At 40.6% G+C, this 23,939-nt stretch overlaps 1 protein-coding gene across 1 annotated transcript in view; it reads left to right on the top strand.

Moving 5' to 3' along the window:
- Positions 1-23,939, top strand: part of DENND4C (DENN domain containing 4C) — a 2,492,302-nt gene that overhangs the window by 545,798 nt on the left and 1,922,565 nt on the right. The window contains exon 9 of the mRNA XM_044061083.1: positions 20,204-20,422. Coding sequence (XP_043917018.1) covers positions 20,204-20,422 — 219 coding nt within the window. The remainder of the gene's footprint in view (positions 1-20,203; positions 20,423-23,939) is intronic.

The raw sequence follows: 23,939 nt of genomic DNA, 5'->3' as shown, positions 1-23,939 counted from the left end.
TAATGTTATTTAGTTCCATCCTCCCATCCATAGCTTTGGGAATCTACCCAAATGTAATGACTGCAACAGTGAAACACGGAGAACATATTACAGTTGTGTACACTTAACGTAAATGTAGATGTTCGAGTGTATTCACTGTTGCAGTCTGGGTTACCCACCCGCCATCCCCTTTTCGTATAACTACTCTTTCCTTCACTGTATTCTAAAGCCTTTGTGGTGTATTTGCTTTTAGATGAAGGTAAAGTTTGTTGCTAAAAGTGCATTTACATATATTTCTGTTTATATATATATATATATATATATATATATATATATATATATATATATATATTTTTTTTTTTTTGCTCCCCATTTGGGGGGCACCTGACATCTGGGGCAAGAAAAACTGAATAAAATGGCATCTGCTGCATGTTTTATACCCCTGCCGACCTGACGTCATGGAAGAGGAGACAGCAACCGATGCAGCACACAAGACTTTGTTATTCAGGCCGACTGAGGGCAACCTGCCAGCAGATTACTCAAATGTAATGACTACAGCACTGAATACACTCAACATCTACATTTATGGTAAGTGTACACAACTGTAGTTTGTCATTTTGTCAACTGGTTCTTTTTCTTCCATTAGCCTCATTAAGGTAGAATCATCCAGTCCACCTTCTTACCATTCCTCATAATTTCCAGTTTTGTCTGTATTACTTTCCAGACTTTGATTACTTTGCGTCTGCCATCTACTAAAGAGTATGGTGAGCTCTTTTCACATGCCAATTTTAATATATGCATTTACATTTTTTTTGCACATTTAATTACACCTTAGCTTTGCATATCTAAAAGCTGCAAACAAAATAATAACCTCACAACTTTTCTCTTATTTTCTGTTGCACAAAATCACAATCTTAAAATTTCTTATGATTTCTGTCCGGTATAATTCCACACACTCCAGTGTCCCATCATAATTGTATGTGTCCTCCACTAACCCATTCTCCATCCAAGTAGTATACCTACAATATCATGTCCATATTCATTTCTGTAAAACATTCTTATGTATTTTCTGTTTTCTTCCAAAGTACTTTATTTTACACTATTCTAATGTATACATCTCTGTTTCTTTTGTATTACTTAGTTTACATATCTTTTCATTCTTTTGTTTATACTTTATTTGCTCTCTTATGGGTAAGTTTACTAGCATTATTCTCCACTACAAGTCTTTTATGACTCTTCCATCTTTTTTACTTGTATAACATCCCATGGTTTCACACTGTAATCTCCCACCATAACTTTATTGTACTATTTCTTTCTTTTCATATTCTCAGTACATGCTTTTAATTTCTACTTTCTAATCTTTATGTATTCTTATAATTTTTTATTTATGTAGTGTTTATGTACCCCCTAACTTCTTTGACTTCTAACTTTCTTCAGTTTTTCTCCACAATATTTCCCACTATTAAATCTTTCTTTTTTTCTGTACTTTTATTAATATCCAGTAGACAGTCAATGATGATAAACTGATGGATTAACGCTAACTCCCTTCTTTCTTTTCACAGTATGAACCCCCCTTTATCAGATTCAGTGTTAATCCCTCTATAACTCCAAAGTTTCCATCAGTTCCCTTTCTTTGCATGCTTGGAATGCATTCACCTCCTTAATATCCAAGTTTCCTTAATATGTGCGAGTCAAATATATATTTAGTAGACCGGGGACAGTCCCGCGGTAATTTTTCTATTTCCCATCAGTAGATCCAAGTTGTGCTTGAATATGGATAGGGATGAACTCTGTTTTATGTGGATTTGGGAGTCTGTTCCAGAGCAACAGTGTCTTCTTTGAGATATACCTGTCCCTACTAATTCTGTTGATTTTGCAGAAGATGTTTAGATCCCTAGACCAAGTATTTTTGATGCCATTTGACTAGCTGATGGGCAGCGAATCCATCAGTAATGGCTACAGAGTATAATAAAGTATTATTTTCACTCATTTGAAGTTACCCTTGTTAAGCTTTGCTCTCATTTGTTCATTGTATAATGCTGATCTAGCATGTATTCACAGATATTTGTACTATTCTTCAATAAGTTTGCGGGTTTTCCTGTGCAAGTGGAAGTAATCCCCTCTCTGTGTGATAAACAATAGAGTTATTTCTTTTCTTGTTGATGTTTAAGATACCAAGGGAGAATTATATGATGAAGTTTGCTCTTTGGGAAAGTTGTAGATGAGCCACCCTTGCCTTGCGTTACAGCATAGTTATTTATATTCAAGGCTTTGCAGAATTGGAAATATCTGTTCAGTAGTTTGCTTAGAAACCATATAATTAGTGTAGATGTCTTGAGGGCCTTTTGGGCTCACAGTACTTGTATACAAGACATGTTATGCTGGAGTAAAGGATTACTTACAAGTCAATAGTGTGGTATTGTTTACTGTCCAATTCCATCACAGAATACAAAACAGAAATTTTAAGGCAGCATGTGCCTGCTTTGGGAACTGGAATGCAACAATGACAGGGCAATTCTGTGGGCTAGGCTTGTAAAGGCTCCAGGGCCATTAGCCTAGTATACACCTATGAACCTATGTGAACAAGACCTTTGAGACATGATGCAGGAAATAGTTTCATTGGCAGAGTGCACACAGAGAACAAAATTCCTGTGTTGTCAGCCAAGTGGTATTGATTGCTGAGATGGTAATTTTTTTTTTTTTTTTTTTTTGTGAAGTCCCTCTTAAACATTTAAAAAAAATCTGTAGTAAGTAGGCCTGAATGAAGTTTCAACTCTGCTGTAAGCAGTTTTCCAGGGAAAAAGGAGGGGAGGATTTGCCCTGCCTGTTTGAATAGATTTTCACTGCCTATAGCAAAACACATGCTCTTTGAAAAAAGAGGGCATAGTCAGAAGACTGCTAGTTTTTTTTTTCACCAGAAAAGAAACATAAGGAATTATTTTAAGCATGAAGCACGAGAGCCCTGCAAGAACATTTAGTAAAGCTTTAAGTGAGAAAATATTGAATTACTGCCAGGCATAATATTGAAGATCATGCAAGATTAAGTCACCGTGTTTAAATTATGTTTGTTAATGCAGATTAGTCATGATTTTTTTGTGCGTGGGGTATTAGTTGCCAAAATATTTTCTCCATTTAAGATTGCAAATTGCTCAAATTAATAAAAAGCAGATGGCTCTCACGTCTTTATATATATATATATATATATATATATATATATATATATATATATATATATATATATATAGGTTCATAGATTAGTACCAGGCTAACTGCCCTTGCGAGCCATTTTAAGCATAGCCAGTTATCCTTTTGTGAGACTCAAACCCCGCACCTTGTGTTTGTAAGGCAAACACCTTAACCATTAGGCAACCCTCCTAACCCCTTGTACTTGTACTGTCTGGTTGTACAGAACTGAGAATGAAAACTGCAGATGTTCTTCAAGGATGCATATGCAGTCATAACATATGGGTTGTCCTGCCTCAGGCAGCCCTTCGGTCGGCCGGATTCCAAAGTCTGGGTCTGGCCTCGGCTGATGTCGCACTTTCCCCGACGTCAGAGCGTCTGGGGTATAAAAGCATCAGCAGACGCCATCTTCCTCAGTTTTTCTTTTCTTGCCGCGCGGTGCCCGAAGCAGAAGCTGTTCGCAAGTGCCGGTCGGTCAGATCCAGTGATTTCAGCTACCGAAAACTTCGAAAAAGCTAAGTACCCCGTTGGGGACTCTTTCTTGCCTCAGCCGATGTCAGATAAAGTAAATAATTGTTTAACTTGTGGGAAACAAATACCTCATAAGGATTTCCATTCCTACTGCCTTCCTTGTTTAGGCCCAGACCACGACATATCGTCCTGTTCAGCCTGTGCTTCCTTCAACCGACGAACTCTTAGACGTCGGTCGGAGTTTGCAGAGGAATTTTTTGGGGCTAGTTTTGCATATAAAATGCCGTCGGAGACTCCGACATCACATTTGGTGAAAATAAACTGGAAAACTAGAAAAACACACCAAGCCTGGACCAGAAGCAACGTTTTGGAATACAGCTTACGTTGACGAAACAATTGCTTCTGCCAAAATCTTCTGATGCCAATAATAAGTGTAAATGAAAGCAAAAAGTCTTCCTTTGAAATTGTAAAGGAATGCCAAACCAAGTTGATCCATTAAAATCTTTATTCACCAACACGAAAACGAGAAGAACACTCCAATGCAAACCAAGCGCTTTCGCCTGGACAATTCCAGGCTTTTTCAAGATTAAAATATGAATGTGGCCATACTGCTTAAATACACAAGTTAATAGGCCAATTTAGCAATTAAAATTTAATTGCAATCAACTGTTAAAGTGCTATAGTGCTGCAGTACTCTTTTTGAAGTTTAATGAACTTGACAAGTGAAGTTTTTTTCTCACTATATAAGTCTTACATACAACAAGTATACTTTGATATTCCTTGTGCTGCTGAATACTGTTAAAATTCATTCGCTGCTCTTGAATGAGTATATAATACAAAATAGTAATAACTAGTATATTAAACAGTGGTTAAGTGCCCTATTTTAATCATACAGTTAAAAACACATCTTTAAAAATAGTTTCTTAAATTAAAACCATAACTGTTGTTTTTGAGTAGGCTACTAGAATTCAAAGCAAATACTTCGTGAATATTTCTATATACATTGTATAATTATTTATTTAATTTATTCATGTATAAAATTTATTTCATATGTAATGCAAATATACACAAATAAACTAATTAATAATTCTCTTTCTTATTTTGAAAAAACTTTCATAGTATAATTGATATAGATATTAATTAGAGTTTATAAAATGAACACAAAGAAAGGGCTAAAAACAAACTACCTATAATTTATTCCTTTTCATTCTCAATATACTGTTAATACTAATGTTGTCATTCATTCCTGGATTCTTTGAGGCATCCAATTTTAGTTGCCAGGTTAGCTCTCTAGTTTCTAGGTAACTTTCCCAGTCACCTCCCCTAGGGTCACTAATGACCCGTTCCAGGACAAAAAATTTTAAAGACATATTTGTGCACGTTAAAGAGTGCTTAAAAATGCGTTAGTTGTTTTCTTTTTCTCTATTTCATATATGTGTTCATAAATCCGTTTTTTAAGCATTCTAGTAGTCTTTCCCACATAGAAGCCATGGCAGAATGTGCATACACCTAAATACACTACCCCCATTGTATTACAATTGTGGTATCCTGGTGTCTTTAAAGTGCAATTCCTAGCGGGTAGAAATATTTCCGCAGCGTCTAGTAGATAGTTGCACTGTTTACACATACCACATTTGTATGTACCATTCTTTCTATGAGAAGAAACAGTGTTCTTTACTTGTCTTGTACTGGTGTTCTGTTCAAACATTCCTTTAAGGTTTATATCGCGTTTTCTAACAAAAGTTAGTGTTCTTGGTAAATAAATTTTGAAGTCCTCTTGTGTTGTTAACATTGGCCAAAAAGCTTGTAAGGTGTTCTCTATATAAGTTGAATCATTGGTGTATGTATAGATAAAACTTCTCTGTGCATCATTTTCTCCTCTACTGTTAGATGTTCTTCATCTCACATTGCTGCAGTCCTAACAATTGGGTAGTCCGCTGTCCTCGGTCGGCCCGAATATCAAAGTGTAAGGCTGACGTCGGTCAGGGCGCATTTGACTGACGTCAGTACGTCAGGGTACAAATGCGCATGACCGGCGTCATATCCTCAGTCTTTTTTGCCGCATGGTCCGATGCAGAAGCAGTATTGCAAGTGCCGGTTGGCGTTCTGAGATTTTTCGATTTAGAAGTTTCAGACCGGGTTCAAAGTTGGCTAAGTACCCCGTTGGGGAATATTTTAGTTTTTTCTTGCCTCAGTCATTTACCGGATGTCAGAAAAAGTTAATAATTGCATTTCTTGTGGGAAACAGATACCGCATAAAGATTATCATACTTTGTGTATTCCTTGCTTAGGGCCTGAGCACGACGTTGTTGGCTGTTGCTCTTGTGCTAGATTTAATAAACGCACTATAAAGAGGCGGTTGGATTGTGCGAAGTTAGTCTTTGGGAAGCGGTGTAACTATAAAATGCCGTCGGATGCTCCGGCCGCTTCTTCAAAGAAACGCAAGGACAAGGCAGTTAAGCCTAGGCTTGAAGAACCATCTGTACCAGACGCCGGTTCTTTAGAGGTGTCGGTGGAGCCGGTGGCTCCACCGGAGGTTTCTTTGTGTTCCCAGGGGGAGACCTTGTTATTACAAGATGTGGCCTCTCAAGAGACTAGTCAGGCTGAGGGGGCTTCTCATGTTACTATACTCCCCTCCCTTCCTAAGGTGGCTAGGCCCTCTCCTTCTGTTTCCAAGGCTTCCCCCAGGGGCAGGCCAGGTTTAGCTTCAGTTAGTGTTACCCCTAGCTCTTCAGGTACTGTGCCCAAGAAGCATATGCTTAAAATGGCAGAAGATTTGATTACTTTGATTAGGGGTTCTATGCCCCTCCTCATAAGCGGCCTAGGGTGGAGCCTGAGCTGGGGGGTTTTGAGCAGGCTTCAGATGTTTCAGAGTCTTGGCTGAAGACTTGCAGGAGTACTCTCCTTATTCTGATTCTGATGTGGATGATTCTACTCCTTCTGCTACTCCCCTGAGGATTTTTCTTTTCAGAAACTCTTCATTCCATGAGGGAGCATTTTAAGTGGGAAGGTCAGGACTTCTCTGATTCCAGAAAAGGCTTGGGAATTTCTGTTGTTACCCCAGCATAGGCCTTTGGCTATACCTCCTGTTTTGACTGTAGTGGAAGATGTTTTATGGAAGCTTCTCTTAATCCTGATTCTTTGCCTCCTGCTCCTGTTAAGCCGGATAGGTATTACAGGGTGCCTGAAGCTCATAAGTATCTTTTTAAGAGTCCTAGGGCAGACCCAGAAACTGTTAGCCATGGGCCTAAAGGTGTTAAGGCTTCTGTTGTTAAGAATCCGGTTCCTGCAGACAAGGAGGCTAGGGCCTTGGATAGATGGGGCAAGAAAGTCTGTACTTCTTCCACTCTTGCTATGAGGGCTCTGAATTGCCAGTTTCACATGTTGAAATACCAAAATTATCTCCTTTCACAATTGAAATCTAAGGTTGATGCTCTGGCAGTAGGTATTGATTGTAAGGAGTTGCAAGATTTAGTGCACGTTTCTGAACAGGTGGGTAAGCATTCTTTGCAATGTGGTTTTGATGCTGTACAGGCCTCATCTAGGGTGGCTGCCACTGGGTCAGTTCTTCGCAGGCACGCCTGGCTAAGGGATCAGAATTTGTCTGAACATGTTAAAACAAGGATTTTAGATGCTCCGTTACAATCTGACGTGTTGTTTGGTCCTCCTGTTGAGACAGTTTTAAAGAAAATGGAAGACAAGGCTAAGTCTATGCAGACTAAGATTTTTTGCAAGTCCAGCCTCCAAAGTTTAGTAGAAATTGGCCTACTAAGGGGTGGACGTATCCTTCTTATGATTCCCAGTCTAGGGGTAGATCTAGACGTGGTAAGGGCAGAGCTCAGGGCTCTTTCAGGCCTAGAACGGGAAGTTCTCCTGCACAGGCTTCGGGTGAGGGCAGGGGTCAGTCCTTTCGTAAGCAGACCCAATGACCTACCTTTTCAGCTGCCAGAGCCTGCTCGTCTGGCAGCACCTTTGGGGGGACGGTTGGCACTTTTCAAAGAAAATTGGAGTTTAATTACCCAGGACAGATGGGTATTGGATATCATACACCACGGCTACAGGTTTTATTTCCATACCTTGCCTCCTTTCACGGGCATGCCAGACGTTCCTCCTCAACAAAGCATAGAGGCTCACAAGCAGGTTTCTCTGTTGCTCCGACTAGGGGCCATACAGCCGGTCCCTCTGCCAGAAGTGGGCCTAGGATTTTATTCTCGCCTGTTCCTAGTACCAAAGAAGGGGAACACGTGGAGACCAATTTTGGATTTATCTATCCTCAACACTTATCTGGACATTCCCAAGTTCAAACTGTTGACGTTGCAGCAGCTTTTACCTCTGCTGGGCAAAGATCATTGGATGGTAACTTTGGATCTCAAGGAGGCTTACCTTCATGTTCCTATCAGACTAAGTTGCAGAAAGTATCTGCGTTTTCGAGCTGGGACTTCTCACTATCAGTTCTCTGCATTGCCCTTTGGCTTATCTACTGCGCCCAGAGTGTTCACGAAAATTCTGGCTCCAGTGATAGCTTTCTTCAGACTAAAAGGAATACAGATCTATCCTTATTTGGACGACTGCCTAATTCTGGCTCAAGGAAGAGAAGAGCTCCTTCATCATTTGGAATATGTGATAGCAGTGCTAAGATGCCTAGGGTATTCTGTGAACGAAATAAAGTCCAGTCTAGTACCTTCTCAAGACATGTGCTTTCTGGGTGTAAGACTGAATACAGCATCCCAGATGGCCTTTTTGACCCCGGACAAACAAAAGAGTCTATCCCTTTACTTCCATCAACTATCTCATCAGTCCGGGCTGACTGCAAGGACAGTCCTTCAAGCCTTAGGGTTCATGGCATCTTGTATTCTGGTGCTTCCCAATGCCAAACTGCATATGAGGAAGCTACAATGGTATCTCAAAAATGTATGGACACAGCACTGCCAGGATCTGGAAACTGTCATTCAAATAATACCTTGCATTCAGAAGGAATTTTTGTGGTGGGCTCAGGAATGTCACCTAAACAAGGGACTCTCTGTGACCCGGCCAGAGGCGAGTCAGGTTTTAACGACAGATGCCTCAGACAAAGCTTGGGGAGCTCATCTAAATGGAAAGTGGATACAAAACAAGTGGCCTGTCAGACTACAACATCTACATATCAACATGAAGGAGATGTTAGCAGTCCAGTTTGCATTAATAGCTTTCAAGGAATTCCTTCTTCCAGGACAGGTGTTGATTCTAACAGACAACACAACTGTCATGTGGTACATCAACAAGCAAGGGGAACGCATTCTTATCCTCTATGCAGGCAAGCAATGATTTTGTGGGAGACTGCTCTCAGTTTACAGCTCAATCTTCAGGCAAGGTTTCTGCCAGGAGCACAGAACTCCTTAGCAGATGTGTTGAGCAGACGAATTATGGATCCCCACGAGTGGAAATTGGATCCTCATGTATTTCAGAAATTGACAGTGTCATGGGGAACTCAAGACATAGATCTGTTCGCTTCTCCACTAAACCATCAGCTGCCAAAGTTTTGCACAAAAAGGTTTCATCCCACAGCTTGGAGAGTGGATGCTCTTTCTTTCAATTGGAGCAATCTTCATGTGTATGCCTTTCCACCTCTGCCTCTCCTCCCAAAGGTACTTCTGAAGGTCAGATAGGACAAGCCAAGGATGATTTTAATAGCTCCAGATTGGCCTCGACAGCACTGGTACCCATTACTAAGAAGTCTAGTACGGAAGCCTCCATGGCCTTTGCCTTCGATTCCACACCTGTTGTCACAGGAGGACAGCCATTTGCTCAATGTCAAGCTTCACTCTCTGCACCTAACAGCCTGGCATATTCTGTTTTGAACCATAGTGGGCCTCCACTTCCTCAGCAAGTTTTGAATGTTATTTTGGAAGCTAGAAGGCCTAGTACAAGGAAAGTGTACGCGGATAAATGGAGGAGATTTTTATTTTGGGGTGCAGCAAAAGATTTTGATGTTTCTGGGCCTAATTTGAGTGTGGCTCTTAAATATCTTACTGAGTTACTGGACAAAGGTTTGTCCTTCTCTTCTATTAAGGTTCATGCTGCAGCAATTTCGGCTCACTATGATTGTGACCCACCATTGTTTTCTCATCCTTTGTTCAAGCAATTTCTTAGAGGGGCAAAGAATATAAGACCCCCACGAAAAGCTCCTACTCCTGCTTGGGATCTCAATTTTGTGTTGGAGAAACTCACTCTACAACCTTTTGAGCCTGCAGCTACTGCTGAGTTGAAATATTTATCATGGAAGACTGCTTTTTATTGGCCATTACCTCTGCAAGAAGGGTGTCTGAATTGCAGGCCCTTATGGCGGTTGAGCCTTTCTTGATTTTCCATAAGGATAGGGTATCATTACGTACTAATCCTTCCTTTATGCCTAAGGTGGTTTCTAGTGTGGCTTTAAACCAAACTATTCATTTGCCTACTTTTTATGCAAATCCCCAAAATAAAGGGGAAAAGATTTTGCACACTTTAGATGTTCACAGGCAGTTGCGTTATTATTTGGACAGAACTAAAGGGTTCAGACAGTCTCAGCAGTTGTTTGTTTCTTTTGCTTTGAGTTCTCAGGGCAAGCCTGTGTCAAAACAAACTATTTCTAAGTGGATTGGGTTTTGCATTGCTTTCTGTTATTCCCATCATGGCAAGGAGATTCCAGCTGGGATTAGGCCTCATTCCACTAGGGCTACTGCCACTTCAACAGCTTTTTTGAGGGGAGTGGCAACCAAGGATATTTTGGAGGCAGCTACTTGGAGTTCTGTACATACTTTCTCTAAGCATTATCACCTGCCACTTTACTCTAAGTCTAGGGCTAGTTTTGCCACTGCTGTTTTGCAGGGCATTTTGGCAGCTCCTGCTTCCTTGTAGTTAGCCATCCTCCCTTATCTCTGCTTTGGGATTCTACCCAATTGTTAGGACTGCAGCAATGTGAGATGAAGAACATAGTACAGTTTTGTACCTACCATAAATGTAGATGTTCAAGATCCACATTGCTGCAGTCCAATTTACCCTCCCTCCTTCCCTCTGTTGTTAGAGGTGGTTGTGTGGGTTGGGTTGTACATTTTGTGTATATTGTATATATTGTACTATAGTTAGTGCAAGGGTGGTTGGTTGGTTGTTTGCTGTCTTTTGGTTTTGACCTTTCTTTTTAGGGTCTTCTGACATCTGGGGCAAGAAAAGACTGAGGATATGACGCCGGTCATGCGCATTTGTACCCTGACGTACTGACGTCAGTCAAATGCGCCCTGACCGACGTCAGCCTTATACTTTGATATTCGGGCCGACCGAGGACAGCGGACTACCCAATTGTTAGGACTGCAGCAATGTGGATCTTCGAACATCTACATTTATGGTAGGTACAAAACTGTACTTTTTGGGAAGTGGAAGTCCCTTACTAAGAAGGGGTGGGAACTTTGAATCCCTTTTCTCTAATGCTTCTTCTATGACTGTTTTAATTAACTGATAGGGATAGCCTCTTTCCAACAACATGTTAGTTAAAGATACAACTTCATCCATAAAGGCATCTAATGTGCTACAAATTCTAGATGCTCGAATCAATTGACCTCTAATAATTCCCTTTTTAGTGTAAAAAGGGTGTGAACTGTCAAAATGTAAAAATGTGTTGGAATAAGAAGGCTTCCTGTAAATAGTTGATTCAAAATGTTCTCCTTTACTATCCTTAGTAAGTAAAATGTCTAAGTAATGTAATGAGTTACTACTAAGTTCGTAAGTGAATGACAAAAAATCAGTAGTTGTGTTAATGTATCCAAAAAACTCCAAAAAAGTCTCCTTAGAACCCTGCCACAGAATACATATGTCGTCCAAATAGTGCTTGTAAAATAAAATCTGTTCGTTCCATTTAGAAGAATATATATAAGTTTGCTCCCATTTGTATAAAACAATGTTTGCATAAGATGATGCACATGGGGAGCCCATGGCTACCCCCTTGCTTTGCCTGAAGAATTCTCCATTAAAAAATATGTAGTTGTTGTTAAGAATGATTTCCATAAATTCAATAAGTATGTTAATCTGGTTATTACTTAAGTCGCTTAAACTTACTAAGATGTCAGAAAACCAGTCTATTCCTAAATCATGTGGTATACTTGGAAACAATTCAACTACATCTATTGTTATCATCGGAACATCCTTGTTACAAATGTTGGATGGAATACTAGCTAAGAATTCCCAAGAATCTTTGCAAACATTTGGGAGCTTAGAAACTAAAGATTTAATGCTATGTTCAACATATTTACCTAGCGGTTCTGTAATACTATTTGCTCCGGCCACAATTGGCCTAAATTTCAAAGGTATAATCCCTTTATGAACTTTAGGTATACCAAATAGTATAGGGGTCTTGGGATGTGGTACATTCAAGTAATTAAATAGTTCTTCATTTATCACTCCTTGAAGTAGATGGTCATTCAAGATGTATTTTATGTTAGCTTGTGCAACATTTAATTCATTAATAGAGGCCTGCTCGTATGTGTCGGAGTCCTGCAATATATCATGCATTGCATTATCATAATCAAGTATATTCATAAGCACCATGCCACCCCCTTTATCCGGTTTCATAACCCTGATTTTTTGTTCTTTTAACAAGTTCATAGTTTCTTCCAGATGTTTATTGAAATTATGTGGAGGGTCTTGTCTGTTTGACAAATTAGTTCTTAGTGTTTTTTCTATAAGTTCTTCAAAAATTTTTAAACTCGGATGTAGGGGTGGGTTAAATGTACTAGACCTAGTAATGCTGTTGGTTAAAGTGCCTTGTCCCTTAAAGAAAAGAGAAAGATTTAGACTTCTGACAAAGAGCTTTAATTCAATCAACAATTTGGGTAAATAGGCAGGTCTTGTTGGAATATAATTAAGTCCTTTAGTGAATAATTCAAAATAGACTGGAGTGATATCCAAATCCGTATAGTTATAAATATTAAAATTGTTTAAAGAGACCACTATGTAGTTGGTATTGGGGGTTAAACATGCAGTGTCACAATTGTTAGAATTGTTTGTGTCTAGATTTGGTTGCGTGTCCTCCCCCAAGCCTGTTGGTAGGGGGCATTCAAATTCCTCCCCATCGGTCTGCCCTGGGGGTAGTAAAAACCCTGTGGTGAATTGTTGTTACCTTTCTGTGCTAACCTTTCACTTCTTCTTAAAGGTTCAGAGTTAGGTATGTTTCTGGTGTTTTGACCCCCTGTTCTTTTTTCAAATTCTTCTTCACTAGTTCCTGCAAGTTTATTATATTTCAACCCTGTGGGGTAAGCCCTCCCCTCTCTGTATTCCAGTAGGTCTCTATCTAATTTTTTGATTTTTCTATCAATTACTTTTTGACAATGTTGATCTACCTCGGTAAAAACTTCGTCATATTTCCTTTTGTGCCTAAGGAAATTTTTGTGTTGTACAATATTGTCATTCAAAACAGTAAGTTCATCCAAAATACCATTACATTTATTTTGGTAATCCTTCACCATTAAATCTAACATTTCCAACCCAGTTCGGTTAAAAAGTTCTAATAATTGTGTATGTAACACAGAGCCAACAGTAGCATTGTTCGGAAATTTGTAACATCTTAGTCCTTTCGGTACTCTTTTGACATTAATGCATTCCTTTAAATAATTGATTTCAAGTTGACAGTTCTTATACGTGTATAATTTATTACTGAAAAAATCGAAGTCTGTATCGAGTTGCTGCGTGTTATGATGGAATGTACCTTGTTTGAACTCCGGTTGGAGTTCTGTCCATTTTTTAAAATTAAACAGTTTGTCTGTTACTCCACCGTTCGGTGCCTTGTTGTTTCAGTTTCCTTCATGTGTTGGTATTAAACCAGTTCTTAAATTGCTGCTTGTACTAGCGGTGCCATTCGGCTCCTGCGCCGTAAAAGATCTCTGCTCAAGCGGTACTGCTTGTTGCTGGTTTCCCGGAAAGAAAGGAGAATCTGGAACGTCGGAATTCAATTGACCCGTAAGTACCTTGTTGATGTTTTTGAGTAACGCTAACACCTGGTTGAATTCAGTACGGGTAACCGGTGTATCGTCACTGTCTTCCCTTAGTATAAGGGGTGTGTTGAATAGGTCCGTGGCCAGTGGTTCTTCCGCCATATCAGCACAAAACAAACGAAGCGGAGACAGTCAAATAAACTGGAAAACTAGAAAAACACACCAAGCCTGGACCAGAAGCAACGTTTTGGAATACAGCTTACGTTGACGAAACAATTGCTTCTGCCAAAATCTTCTGATGCCAATAATAAGTGTAAATGAAAGCAAAAAGTCTTCCTTTGAAATTGTAAAGGAATGCCAAACCAAGTTGATCCACTAAAATCTTTATTCACCAACACGAAAACGAGAAGAACACTCCAATGCAAACCAAGCGCTTTCGCCTGGACAATTCCAGGCTTTTTCAAGATTAAAATATGAATGTGGCCATACTGCTTAAATACACAAGTTAATAGGCCAATTTAGCAATTAAAATTTAATTGCAATCAACTGTTAAAGTGCTATAGTGCTGCAGTACTCTTTTTGAAGTTTAATGAACTTGACAAGTGACAAAACGGAAGGACAAGGACCGACACTCGCGGCCTGCGGTTTCGGCTGAAACCACGGTAAGGCCTACCGCGAGTGTCTCGGTTTCGGCCGAAACAGAGTCCTCGGAGTTTCCTTCATCCGAATCCACTCAACCGATCACCGCAGCCCGGGAGGCCCCAGCTGAGTCGGCTACCGAGCTACCTACCGAAACCAGTGCCCAGGATATGTCCGACACCATACCTTTGGACATATCTACTCCTGCACATGGGGCAGCTAGGCCCCCTGCTTCCATGTCCATTAAGGCCTTTTCTAGGGCTAAATCTGCTAAACTTTCTAAAGCTTTGCCTCCCAAGACTACATCCCAGAGGCCTTCCTCTAGTTCTCAAATCCTCAGCCTTGCAGAGGACCTTATTTCTTTAATTAGAGGTTCACAACCTCACCCGGACAGGGCCTCTCACCCTCCACCAGACAAAAGGCCCAGGACTGAGCCTTCTGACCCACACTCTTCAGATGAGTCCTCGGATGGTTCTGAGTTGCCAGACCACCAGGAGGAGGCTTATTCGCCCTATGAGGATTCTGATGCAGAAGAATCTATCCCTTCGGCCTCCCCTCCTGAAGAGTTTTCCTTTGGTGAGACTTTACACTCCATGAGAGAGCATTTTCAATGGCAAGGTCAGGATTTCTCTGATTCTAGAAAAAGATTAAGGACCTTTTTACATTTGCCTCAGCATAGGCCCTTAGCTATACCTCCTGTTTTGAATGTAATTGATGATGTGTAAAATGATATCAGTACAGCCCCTGATACTCTCCCCCCGGCCCCTGCCAAACCTGATAGATACTACAGGGTCCCGGATTCTCATTTTCATCTGTATAAAGCCCATTCTGCAGACCCAGAAACTATTACTCTGGGCCCTAAAGGGGTTATGGCTGCCACTGCCAAAAATCCTCTACCTTCTGAAAGAGAGTCTAAAGCTTTAGAGAGATGGGGAAAGAAGGTATATACTTCTGCAACTCTTTCCGTCAGGGCACTAAATTGTCAATTTCATATGATACAGTACCAAGAGTATTTGTTAGATGAACTGAACAAGAAGCTTTCTTCTCCTGAGCCCCTTGACCGTAAATCCCTTCAGGATTTGGTACACAACTCGCAGCAGGTTAGTAATCATTTCTTAAAATGTGGTTATGATGCATTGGAGGCTTCATTTAGGTCAGCTATGACTGGGGCAGTTATTCGTAGGTATGCCTGGCTGAAGGAACAATCTTTGCCAGACCATGTTAAAGCTAAACTCCTGGATGCTCCAATGGAGAAACAAAATTTATTTGGCTCCTCTGCTCAGGAGGTCTTAAAAAAGTATGAAGAAAAGGCAAAATCTGTGCAAACAGTTAAGGAATGTTCTTCGTCTCACATTGCTGCAGTCATAACCTGTGGGTAGTCCGCTGTCCTCGGTCGGCCCGAATACCAAAGTGTTAGGCTGGCGTCGGTCATAGTCGCTCAGATCTGACGTCGGTACACAGTGGTACTAAAGCGCATGACCGACGCCATATCCTCAGTCTTTCTTGCCACATGGTCCGAAGCAGAAGCAGCGTTTGCAAGTGCCATTCGGCGTCCTGAAATTTTCGTATTCTGAGTTTCAGACCGAAGACCAAGTTGGGCTAAGTACCCCGTTGGGGAATATTTTTGTCTTTTCTTGCCTCAGTTAAATCCGGATGTCAGAAAAAGTTAATAATTGTATTTCTTGTGGGAAACAGATACCTCATAGGGACTACCACTCTTTCTGTATTCCTTGCTTGGGGCCTGAGCACGACGTAGTCGGGTGTCGCTTTTGCTCTAGATTTAATAAGCGCACCATTAAACGCAGGTTAGATTGTGCTAGACTTGTTTTTGGTAAGCGGTGCAACTACAACATGCCGTCGGATCCTCCGACGCCCGCTACCGCTAAGAAGCGAAAAGATAAATCGTTAAAGTCTAAGCAGGATGAGTCATCCGTTGCAGACGCTGGTTCTTTGGAAACTACGGTGGAATCAGTGGATCCAGCCGAGGTTTCAGCTGAGTCTCAGGGGGAGCCTTTAATATTACAGGAATAAATTACATGCGCTTTAGTACCACTGCGTACTGACGTCAGATCTGAGCGACTATGACCGACGCCAGCCTAACACTTTGGTATTCGGGCCGACCGAGGACAGCGGACTACCCACAGGTTATGACTGCAGCAATGTGGATCCTCGAACATCTACATTTATGGTAGGTACAAAACTGTACTTTTCCTACAAGTACAACCACCGAGATTCAGCAGAAACTGGCCTACTAAGAATTGGTCCTTTCCAGACTCGGACAGAGCCCAGAGAGGCAGGAACAGACGCCCCAGAGGCAGAGGCCAATCTAGGGGCTCTTACAGAGGCTGCCAGTGGCAGCCTGCCAACCAGAGAGGTAGTGCAACAGCAGCAACTACCACCACACCAGGACAGGCTCAATGACTTTACTCTGATTCCGCCCACCAGGGCTCAACTGGAGGCACCCTTGGGCGGAAAGCTTGCTTTATTCTCGGAAAATTGGCATTATATTACAAGGGACACATGGACACTACAAATTATAGACAAAGGATACAGGTTCCACTTCCACACTTTGCCAAAAAGAAACTGAATGCCAAACCTACCACCAAATCAGAGGGCAGAGGCTTTAAAGCAGATCAACAACTTGCTTCAAATGAAAGCTATAGAAAAGGTACCACTTTCAGAGCAAGGCCAAGGATTTTACTCCAGACTATTCCTTGTACCAAGAAAAGAAAATCAATGGAGGCCTATTCTCGACCTGTCCGCACTGAATACTTACCTCATTGTACCAAAATTCAGGATACTGACCCTACAGCAACTTCTTCCCATGTTGGGCAAGGAGTCTTGGCTGGTGACTTTAGATCTCAAGGAGGCATACCTGCACGTCCCTATTCGACCAAACTGCAGAAGACACCTCAGATTTCTTGCAGGATCAGAGCATTATCAATTCTCAGCATTGCCCTTTGGCTTATCTACTGCGCCCAGAGTATTCACGAAATGCCTGGCATCAGTAATTGCACACTGCAGACTTCAGGGGATTCAAATCTACCCTTATCTGGACGACTGCCTTATACAAGCAGACAACAAGGAAAATTTGATAAAAGACTTGGCCTATGCCATCCACCTACTACAGGCATTGGGATACACAGTCAACATCCAAAAATCAAGACTGGTTCCATCCCAAAGGATAACCTTTCTGGGTGCGGATCTAGACACAACCACCCAAATGGCCTTTCTCACAGAAGAAAAACAAAAACAACTTCCGGATTACTTCATGAATCTGACAAGACAAGCTCAGCTTACTGCAAGGAAAATCCTGCAGGCCCTGGGTTACATGGCATCCTGCATAATTCTGATACCACAGGCCAGGCTGCATATGAGAAAATTACAATGGTACCTAAGGAGTGTATGGTCTCAACACAGTCACAGTTTGGAAACTTTGATACCAATCATTCCTTGCCTTCAAAAGGAATTCCTGTGGTGGGCTCAGGCCTGCCAGTCCAACAGAGCGTTGCCTTTCAACAAACCAAAAACAAAACAAACCATCACCACGGACGCTTCAGACCGAGGATGGGGAGCACACATGGAGGGCAACTGTATCCAAGGCTTATGGTCTCAAGGACAGCTACACATGCACATAAACCAAAAGGAAATGCTGGCAGTGATGCATGCAATCGAGGCTTTCAAACCCTTCCTCCATCAAGGCCACCTGTTAATAAGGACAGACAACACCACGGTCATGTGGTACATAAACAAGCAGGGAGGCACACACTCCTACCCTCTATGCCGGATGGCTATGAATCTATGGGAGCTATGCCTGAAACTCAATATCCAACTGCAGTCCCAGTTCGTGCCAGGAAAGGAAAATGTGCTGGCAGACAGCTTAAGCAGAACTACCATGGATGCACACGAATGGATGCTGCACCCAGACATCTTCCAACTCATAACAAAGGCATGGGGAACGCCGGAGATAGATCTGTTCGCCTCCCCCCTCAACCATCAACTGAGGACATTCTGCTCAAGGACATACCACCCACAAGCATGGAGGGTGGACTCTCTCTCTTTCAGCTGGAAAGCTCTAAAAGTATATGCCTTCCCACCTCTTCCTTTAATGTACAAGGTTCTACTGAAGATCAGGGAGGAACAGCCAAGAGTGATTCTGATAGCTCCAGACTGGCCAAGGCAACACTGGTATCCACTTTTGAGGAGCATGTCACATGCAAAACCATGGCCTCTCCCCCTATGGCCTCTTCTTCTGACGCAGAACAACTTCAAGATCATGCATCCCAATTTGAAAACATTGCAGCTAACTGCCTGGAAAATCCCTTAAATCCAAAACAAAATGTTTTATCACAGAGAGTGAAGGACATTATCATGGAAGCTCGCCAGCCTTCCACAAGGAAGACATACTCAGCTAAATGGAAAAGATTTTTCATTTGGAACACATCAAAAGGCTTAGATGTGACAGTGGCAAGCATGACACATATTCTGGAATACTTAGCAAAACTGTTCCACAATGGCCTTTCCTATTCTTCCATTAAGATTCATGCCTCAGCAATTTCAGCAGAATACAATGTGGATCCACTTATCTTCTCACACCCTCTCCTCAAGCAATTTCTGAGAGGGATCAAAAATATCAAACCTCCAAGAAAACCCCCTTTACCTGCTTGGGATCTCAACTTTGTCTTGGAGAAACTAACATTTCCTCCCTTTGAACCAGCAGCAACAGCGGATCTTCAGTTTCTGTCTTGGAAAACTGCATTCCTTCTGGCAATAACTTCAGCAAGAAGAGTATCTGAGTTACAAGCATTAATGGCAGTACAGCCATTTCTTATCTTCCATCAGGACAGAGTTACATTAAGAACTAATCCTACTTTTATGCCAAAGGTGGTATCTAGGGTATCCTTGAACCAAGCTATTCACTTGCCTACGTTCTTCCCAAATCCACAGAATAGAGGGGAAAAACTTCTGCACACCCTGGATATACACAGACAACTACGCTACTACTTGGACAGAACTAAAAGTAGCAGAAAAACTGACCAACTATTTGTAGCACATGCTGCTGGGGTGCAAGGAAAAGCAATTTCCAAACAGACAATTTCAAAATGGATAAGGTATTGCATTCGATTTTGTTACTCCTTTCATGGAAAGTCAGTTCCTGAAAATTTCAGGCCTCATTCCACAAGGGCCACGGCCACCACTACAGCCTTCCTACGAGGGGTGGCTACCAAGGACATTTTAGAAGCTGCTACTTGGAGCTCCGTGCATACATTTACCAAACATTACAATCTACCTTTATACTCCAGATCCAGAGCAGGCTTTGCTACTGCAGTCCTGCAGGGGATCTTAACTACACCATCTTTTTCTTAGTACCTCCTCCCCCAGATTAGCTATGGTATTCTACCCATATGTTATGACTGCAGATGCATCCTTGAAGGACATAGTACAGTTTTGTACCTACCATAAATGTAGATGTCCGATAGGTATGCATCTGCAGTCAGGTTTACCCTCCCTCCTACCCCTCTGTGGTATTCCTAGGGTGCTTACCCCTCTTTCAGCTAGCTGGGGGAATCTATTATGGTGTATTTGTTTGTATATATATATATATATATATATATATTTTTTTTTTTTTGCAATTGTTTGGAATTTTATTGCATTTACCCAAATTTAGCCTTCCTAGAGGGCACCTGGCATCTGGGGCAAGAAAGACTGAGGAAGATGGCATCGGCTGATGGTTTTATACCCCAGACGCTCTGACGTCGGGGAAAGTGCGACATCAGCCGAGACCAGACCCAAACTTTGGAATCCGGCCGACCGAAGGGCTGCCTGAGGCAGGACAACCCATATGTTATGACTGCAGATGCATACCTATCGGACATCTACATTTATGGTAGGTACAAAACTGTACTTTGTCAGTGTTGGTGTTTATCAAGTATCTCTTTAGTTCTTGATTCCTTTGGATAACCTTGTAATGTTTTTCTTTTTTCTTGAAATAGTTCACAGAAAAGCTCAAGATGGCTCAGCTGTGGAGATGACTCCCATAGAGGCCGATTTCTCTTGGCAGAAAAAAATGACCTCCCTTGAAATGGAGATACAAGAAACTTTCCTGCGTTTCATGGCATCCATCCTGAAAGGATACAGGGCTTACTTGAAGCCAATTACTAGAGTTCCTTCAAAGAAAGCCACTGCAGCTGACTCACTGTTTGATCACCAAGGTGAGAGCATGGTGTTAATGTAACAGGGAATTAAAGTGCTGTACTTGCTTATATTTTATATGTATGTATGTCTCTGAACAGTATGCCTTACAAAAGGACTAATCACATTAACTGACTTAATTTTTTGTATTTAAAATGCACACACAAGCTCTCTAACTTTTGAAACCTGGTATAGTACTTCAGAAATTGAAGATTGTTACCTCAAAATAACTTGGTATTGTGTTTCAGTTGCTAAGCTGTACCAGTATTTAGCAGAGGCATGTGTTTATCTGTCTCATGAAATGTATTGTCATTTGATTGATAGGAGTTTGATCTGTGTTTGTATTGTTTAATTAAGCAGTAACAGAAACTTGACTTAATCAAAATTCAGTAGTTCAGGGGCTCCCAGTTCAATTTTGTTACAGTAAAGTTTCTGAGGCATATGTCTGCCTTCTTCAGTTGCTTAAGTTAAGTGGCATTACTGATAAAGATTTATTTAAATTTGAAATACCATATATGCTTCATAAAGTTAACTTTTCAGTGTGTGAATTCAAAATTTGTGTTTGACATTCCTACCTAAATGTCTTTTTTTTTGTAATATTGGGCAAATAATCAATAAGTATGAAAAAAATACCAGAACAGATGTTTCAACTTCTGGTTCACGGGTAAACAAAATTAGTGGAATGTACAACTACAGTGTGTGTGTGTGTGTGTGTGTGTGTGTGTGTGTGTGTAGTATGATGTAGGCCAGAAGAAAATTACCACAGGCTTCCTGTAAAGAAATCTGGTCTGTATTTGCTTTTAAGCATGAGCTGTGTGTGTCTCAGTTTTCTTTTCCTTGCTCATTCTTTATCATAGTAATGAATTTAAAATCAGTATTATATTGCCATATTTTTATTTGTGAGAAAAGAAAAACTGCAATAGTTTTCATCAATATTGAACGGCAGTGTACATTTTCTTAACAATTTTCATTCACTTCAACATTTCATTTGCTGAGTTCCTGTGTTTCTTTTACCTTACTTTGCCTTTGGAACATTATTTTGCATGTATTGTTCTTGCAAATTCCTTTTATTTTTACAAAATTTGCTCCTCTTTTCTAAAGTTTCCAATTTCAGTAATATTTCCTTTACAATAGTCAGTAATGTAATTACAGTTGACATATATTAGATCTTGATTTGCATTTTCTAGTAATTGCTGTTGTGGCAGCTAGTAACATTAAACTTAGTAAGGGCTTACTGTGTTTAGGTAATTTCAGTTCCCCCAACATTTGTGTCAAAGTACTCTGAGAATTTTTAAAATCTTCCAACTTGTTGCATTCTCATAAAAGCTCCCAGTCACTTGTGCCTTCCCTTTCACACCACCAGCAGTTGCTCTCTACTTGAGGAAAACTCCTCTGAAGTCTACTTGGGGATATAAAAAAACTATGCAAACACTTCCATTCAAAAACTCTAAACTCTCTCTAGACATTGTTGTATACTTGGGAGTCTAAACAAAATTCTTCTTTGTTCTTTTGTAAACTGCTTTGCTTCCATTCTTTTGCCAGACTTTTCTAACCTACTCTGATTCTTATAGTTATAATGCTATATTTTATATGTCCTACTAATTAGCCCACTTTTTAAAATATACACTTCATTTCTAGACTCCACTAAAAACTCTGTTAGCTGGTATTTCACTTGGCACTCCCCTGTCCTTATCTTTGGGCATTTACTCTGCTATCGGTCCTTGGTAGCTAAGCCAGTTTGTAACATGTAGTCCAAACTTCTGCTTGGCATCATCCCACTCTTTTACCTTTTTATTTCTAGTTATTTGCCCCTAATTCCCTGGCTCCTTTGCTAGCTGTGTCCAGTTAATACCATCCCCTTGCCTGTTTTCTCTACTCCCTTACAGCAATCTCTATTGGTAAAATCTCCTTTCTCCATTCCCATTTTGGCTTTGTGCTTAGAATACTTTCTGCTACTTCTTGAATGTAATCTGTTTGGATGATGGTCTCCTTAAGGGCCTGTATCCAAAATATTACTCTCCATTATTCTGTCATATTTTTCAAGATTTTTTGCTTTGCTGAAAATGCTAAAAAAATAGACGTACCCTCTCCATCATCTCCTAACATCCAGCTAACACACCAAGCTATGTACATTGTCAAAAAATGTGTACTTCTCCAGACAGGAGCAGTTCCCAAATTGATAACTACACCCATAGGTATTAATTATTCTAAAATTGAGCATATACATGCTAAAAGTACACGTGACAGCTTGTTTTCTCACTTACACTGATTGCTGTCTGTTGTTTTCTGTCTTCTCCTCCTAGATGTTAGAAGCATCTTTCATGCATTCAGTAAACATTAACTTTTAGCCCCAAGAGAAAGCACACTTGGGCTACCTTTAAATAAACAAAAATTGTGCACTGTTATACTAAGTGCATTGAAGTGTTAAGGCTGCTGGGGAAGCAACTACTTGTATATATTATTCGCTTCCCACAGTTTCAAAGTTTTTCCCACTGAACTTCTTAACAGTGTACATTTAAATATTAATTATACTGCACCTTACACATTTCTCTTAGCAAGAAGTATTCAGAGATTTCATGAGTAACTGTCTTGCACTTGCAGACAGTTCCTCTCTTAGTAAAAGCAGTTGGAAGTGGGAAAAAAAAGCTAGTAACTTTGCACACGCACAAGTCTCTCACTCTTCTCATAGTTTGCACCTGCAAGCTTCTTTTCTCTTGCTGAGAACATTTGATAATGGAAAACATAGTTGATGAGTTTGCAAATACAAAAAAACTACTATTTTCCATGCCTTCCATCATTTTCTTTTTTTTCAACTCTGTTTGCTTAAAAAAATGCCTATAGCTTAAACCATGGATATTAATCTAGATAGCTACCCCTGTAAACACAATGGAGATAATCTTAATTGTAAAGGTACTGTGATCAATACAGTTTTACATCCCCTATCCCTGCAACCCAAGATCACAGCATAATATTAACCTTAACTTGCTTCTTTCCCAACCTGTTTTTTTTTTTTACATTTATTGTAAAGCCTGGATGCATTACAACCAAGAAAAATACTTTCTTGCTGTAATATTTTACCATATAAAGCAGCTACTAATAAAACTTTCCACACCTCATGTTTAAAATACCCTTGACTACACCCTATATAAAACTGCTTTTTCATATAACATTAATGACGTAAGGTGCATTGTATGCTTTATTGTTCACTAACTAGTTTAACTGTCAGTGCAAAAAAAAAAATTAAACCACCTCTTGCAAAGCCAGATTTCATATGCATGCTTGTACATCTAATGGGATTGTTGCTATATAGTCTCCAATGTATTCACTCCATTCACAATCATGAAGGGATTCACATCTAGATCAGGGGAGGTCATCTTGCCTCTTTACTCATCCCTCATCAGGCCCATAATTGAGTACAATGCCCCTTTTGGGATGTACCTTACCAGACACCTGCAGCAACTGGAAAGACCCCAAAAGTACCTCACCAAGAGGATCAAAGGGCTCAAACAGATGCCATATGCTGCCCAGTTAAAGAAA

The sequence above is a fragment of the Protopterus annectens genome, chromosome 2.part0 (genome assembly GCF_019279795.1).
Source record: "Protopterus annectens isolate FY-2018-M chromosome 2.part0, PAN1.0, whole genome shotgun sequence".
NCBI classification, from domain to species: domain Eukaryota; kingdom Metazoa; phylum Chordata; order Ceratodontiformes; family Protopteridae; genus Protopterus; species Protopterus annectens.
Note: the sequence above shows the minus strand (reverse complement) of the source record. Positions and strands in the feature narration are given on the sequence as shown.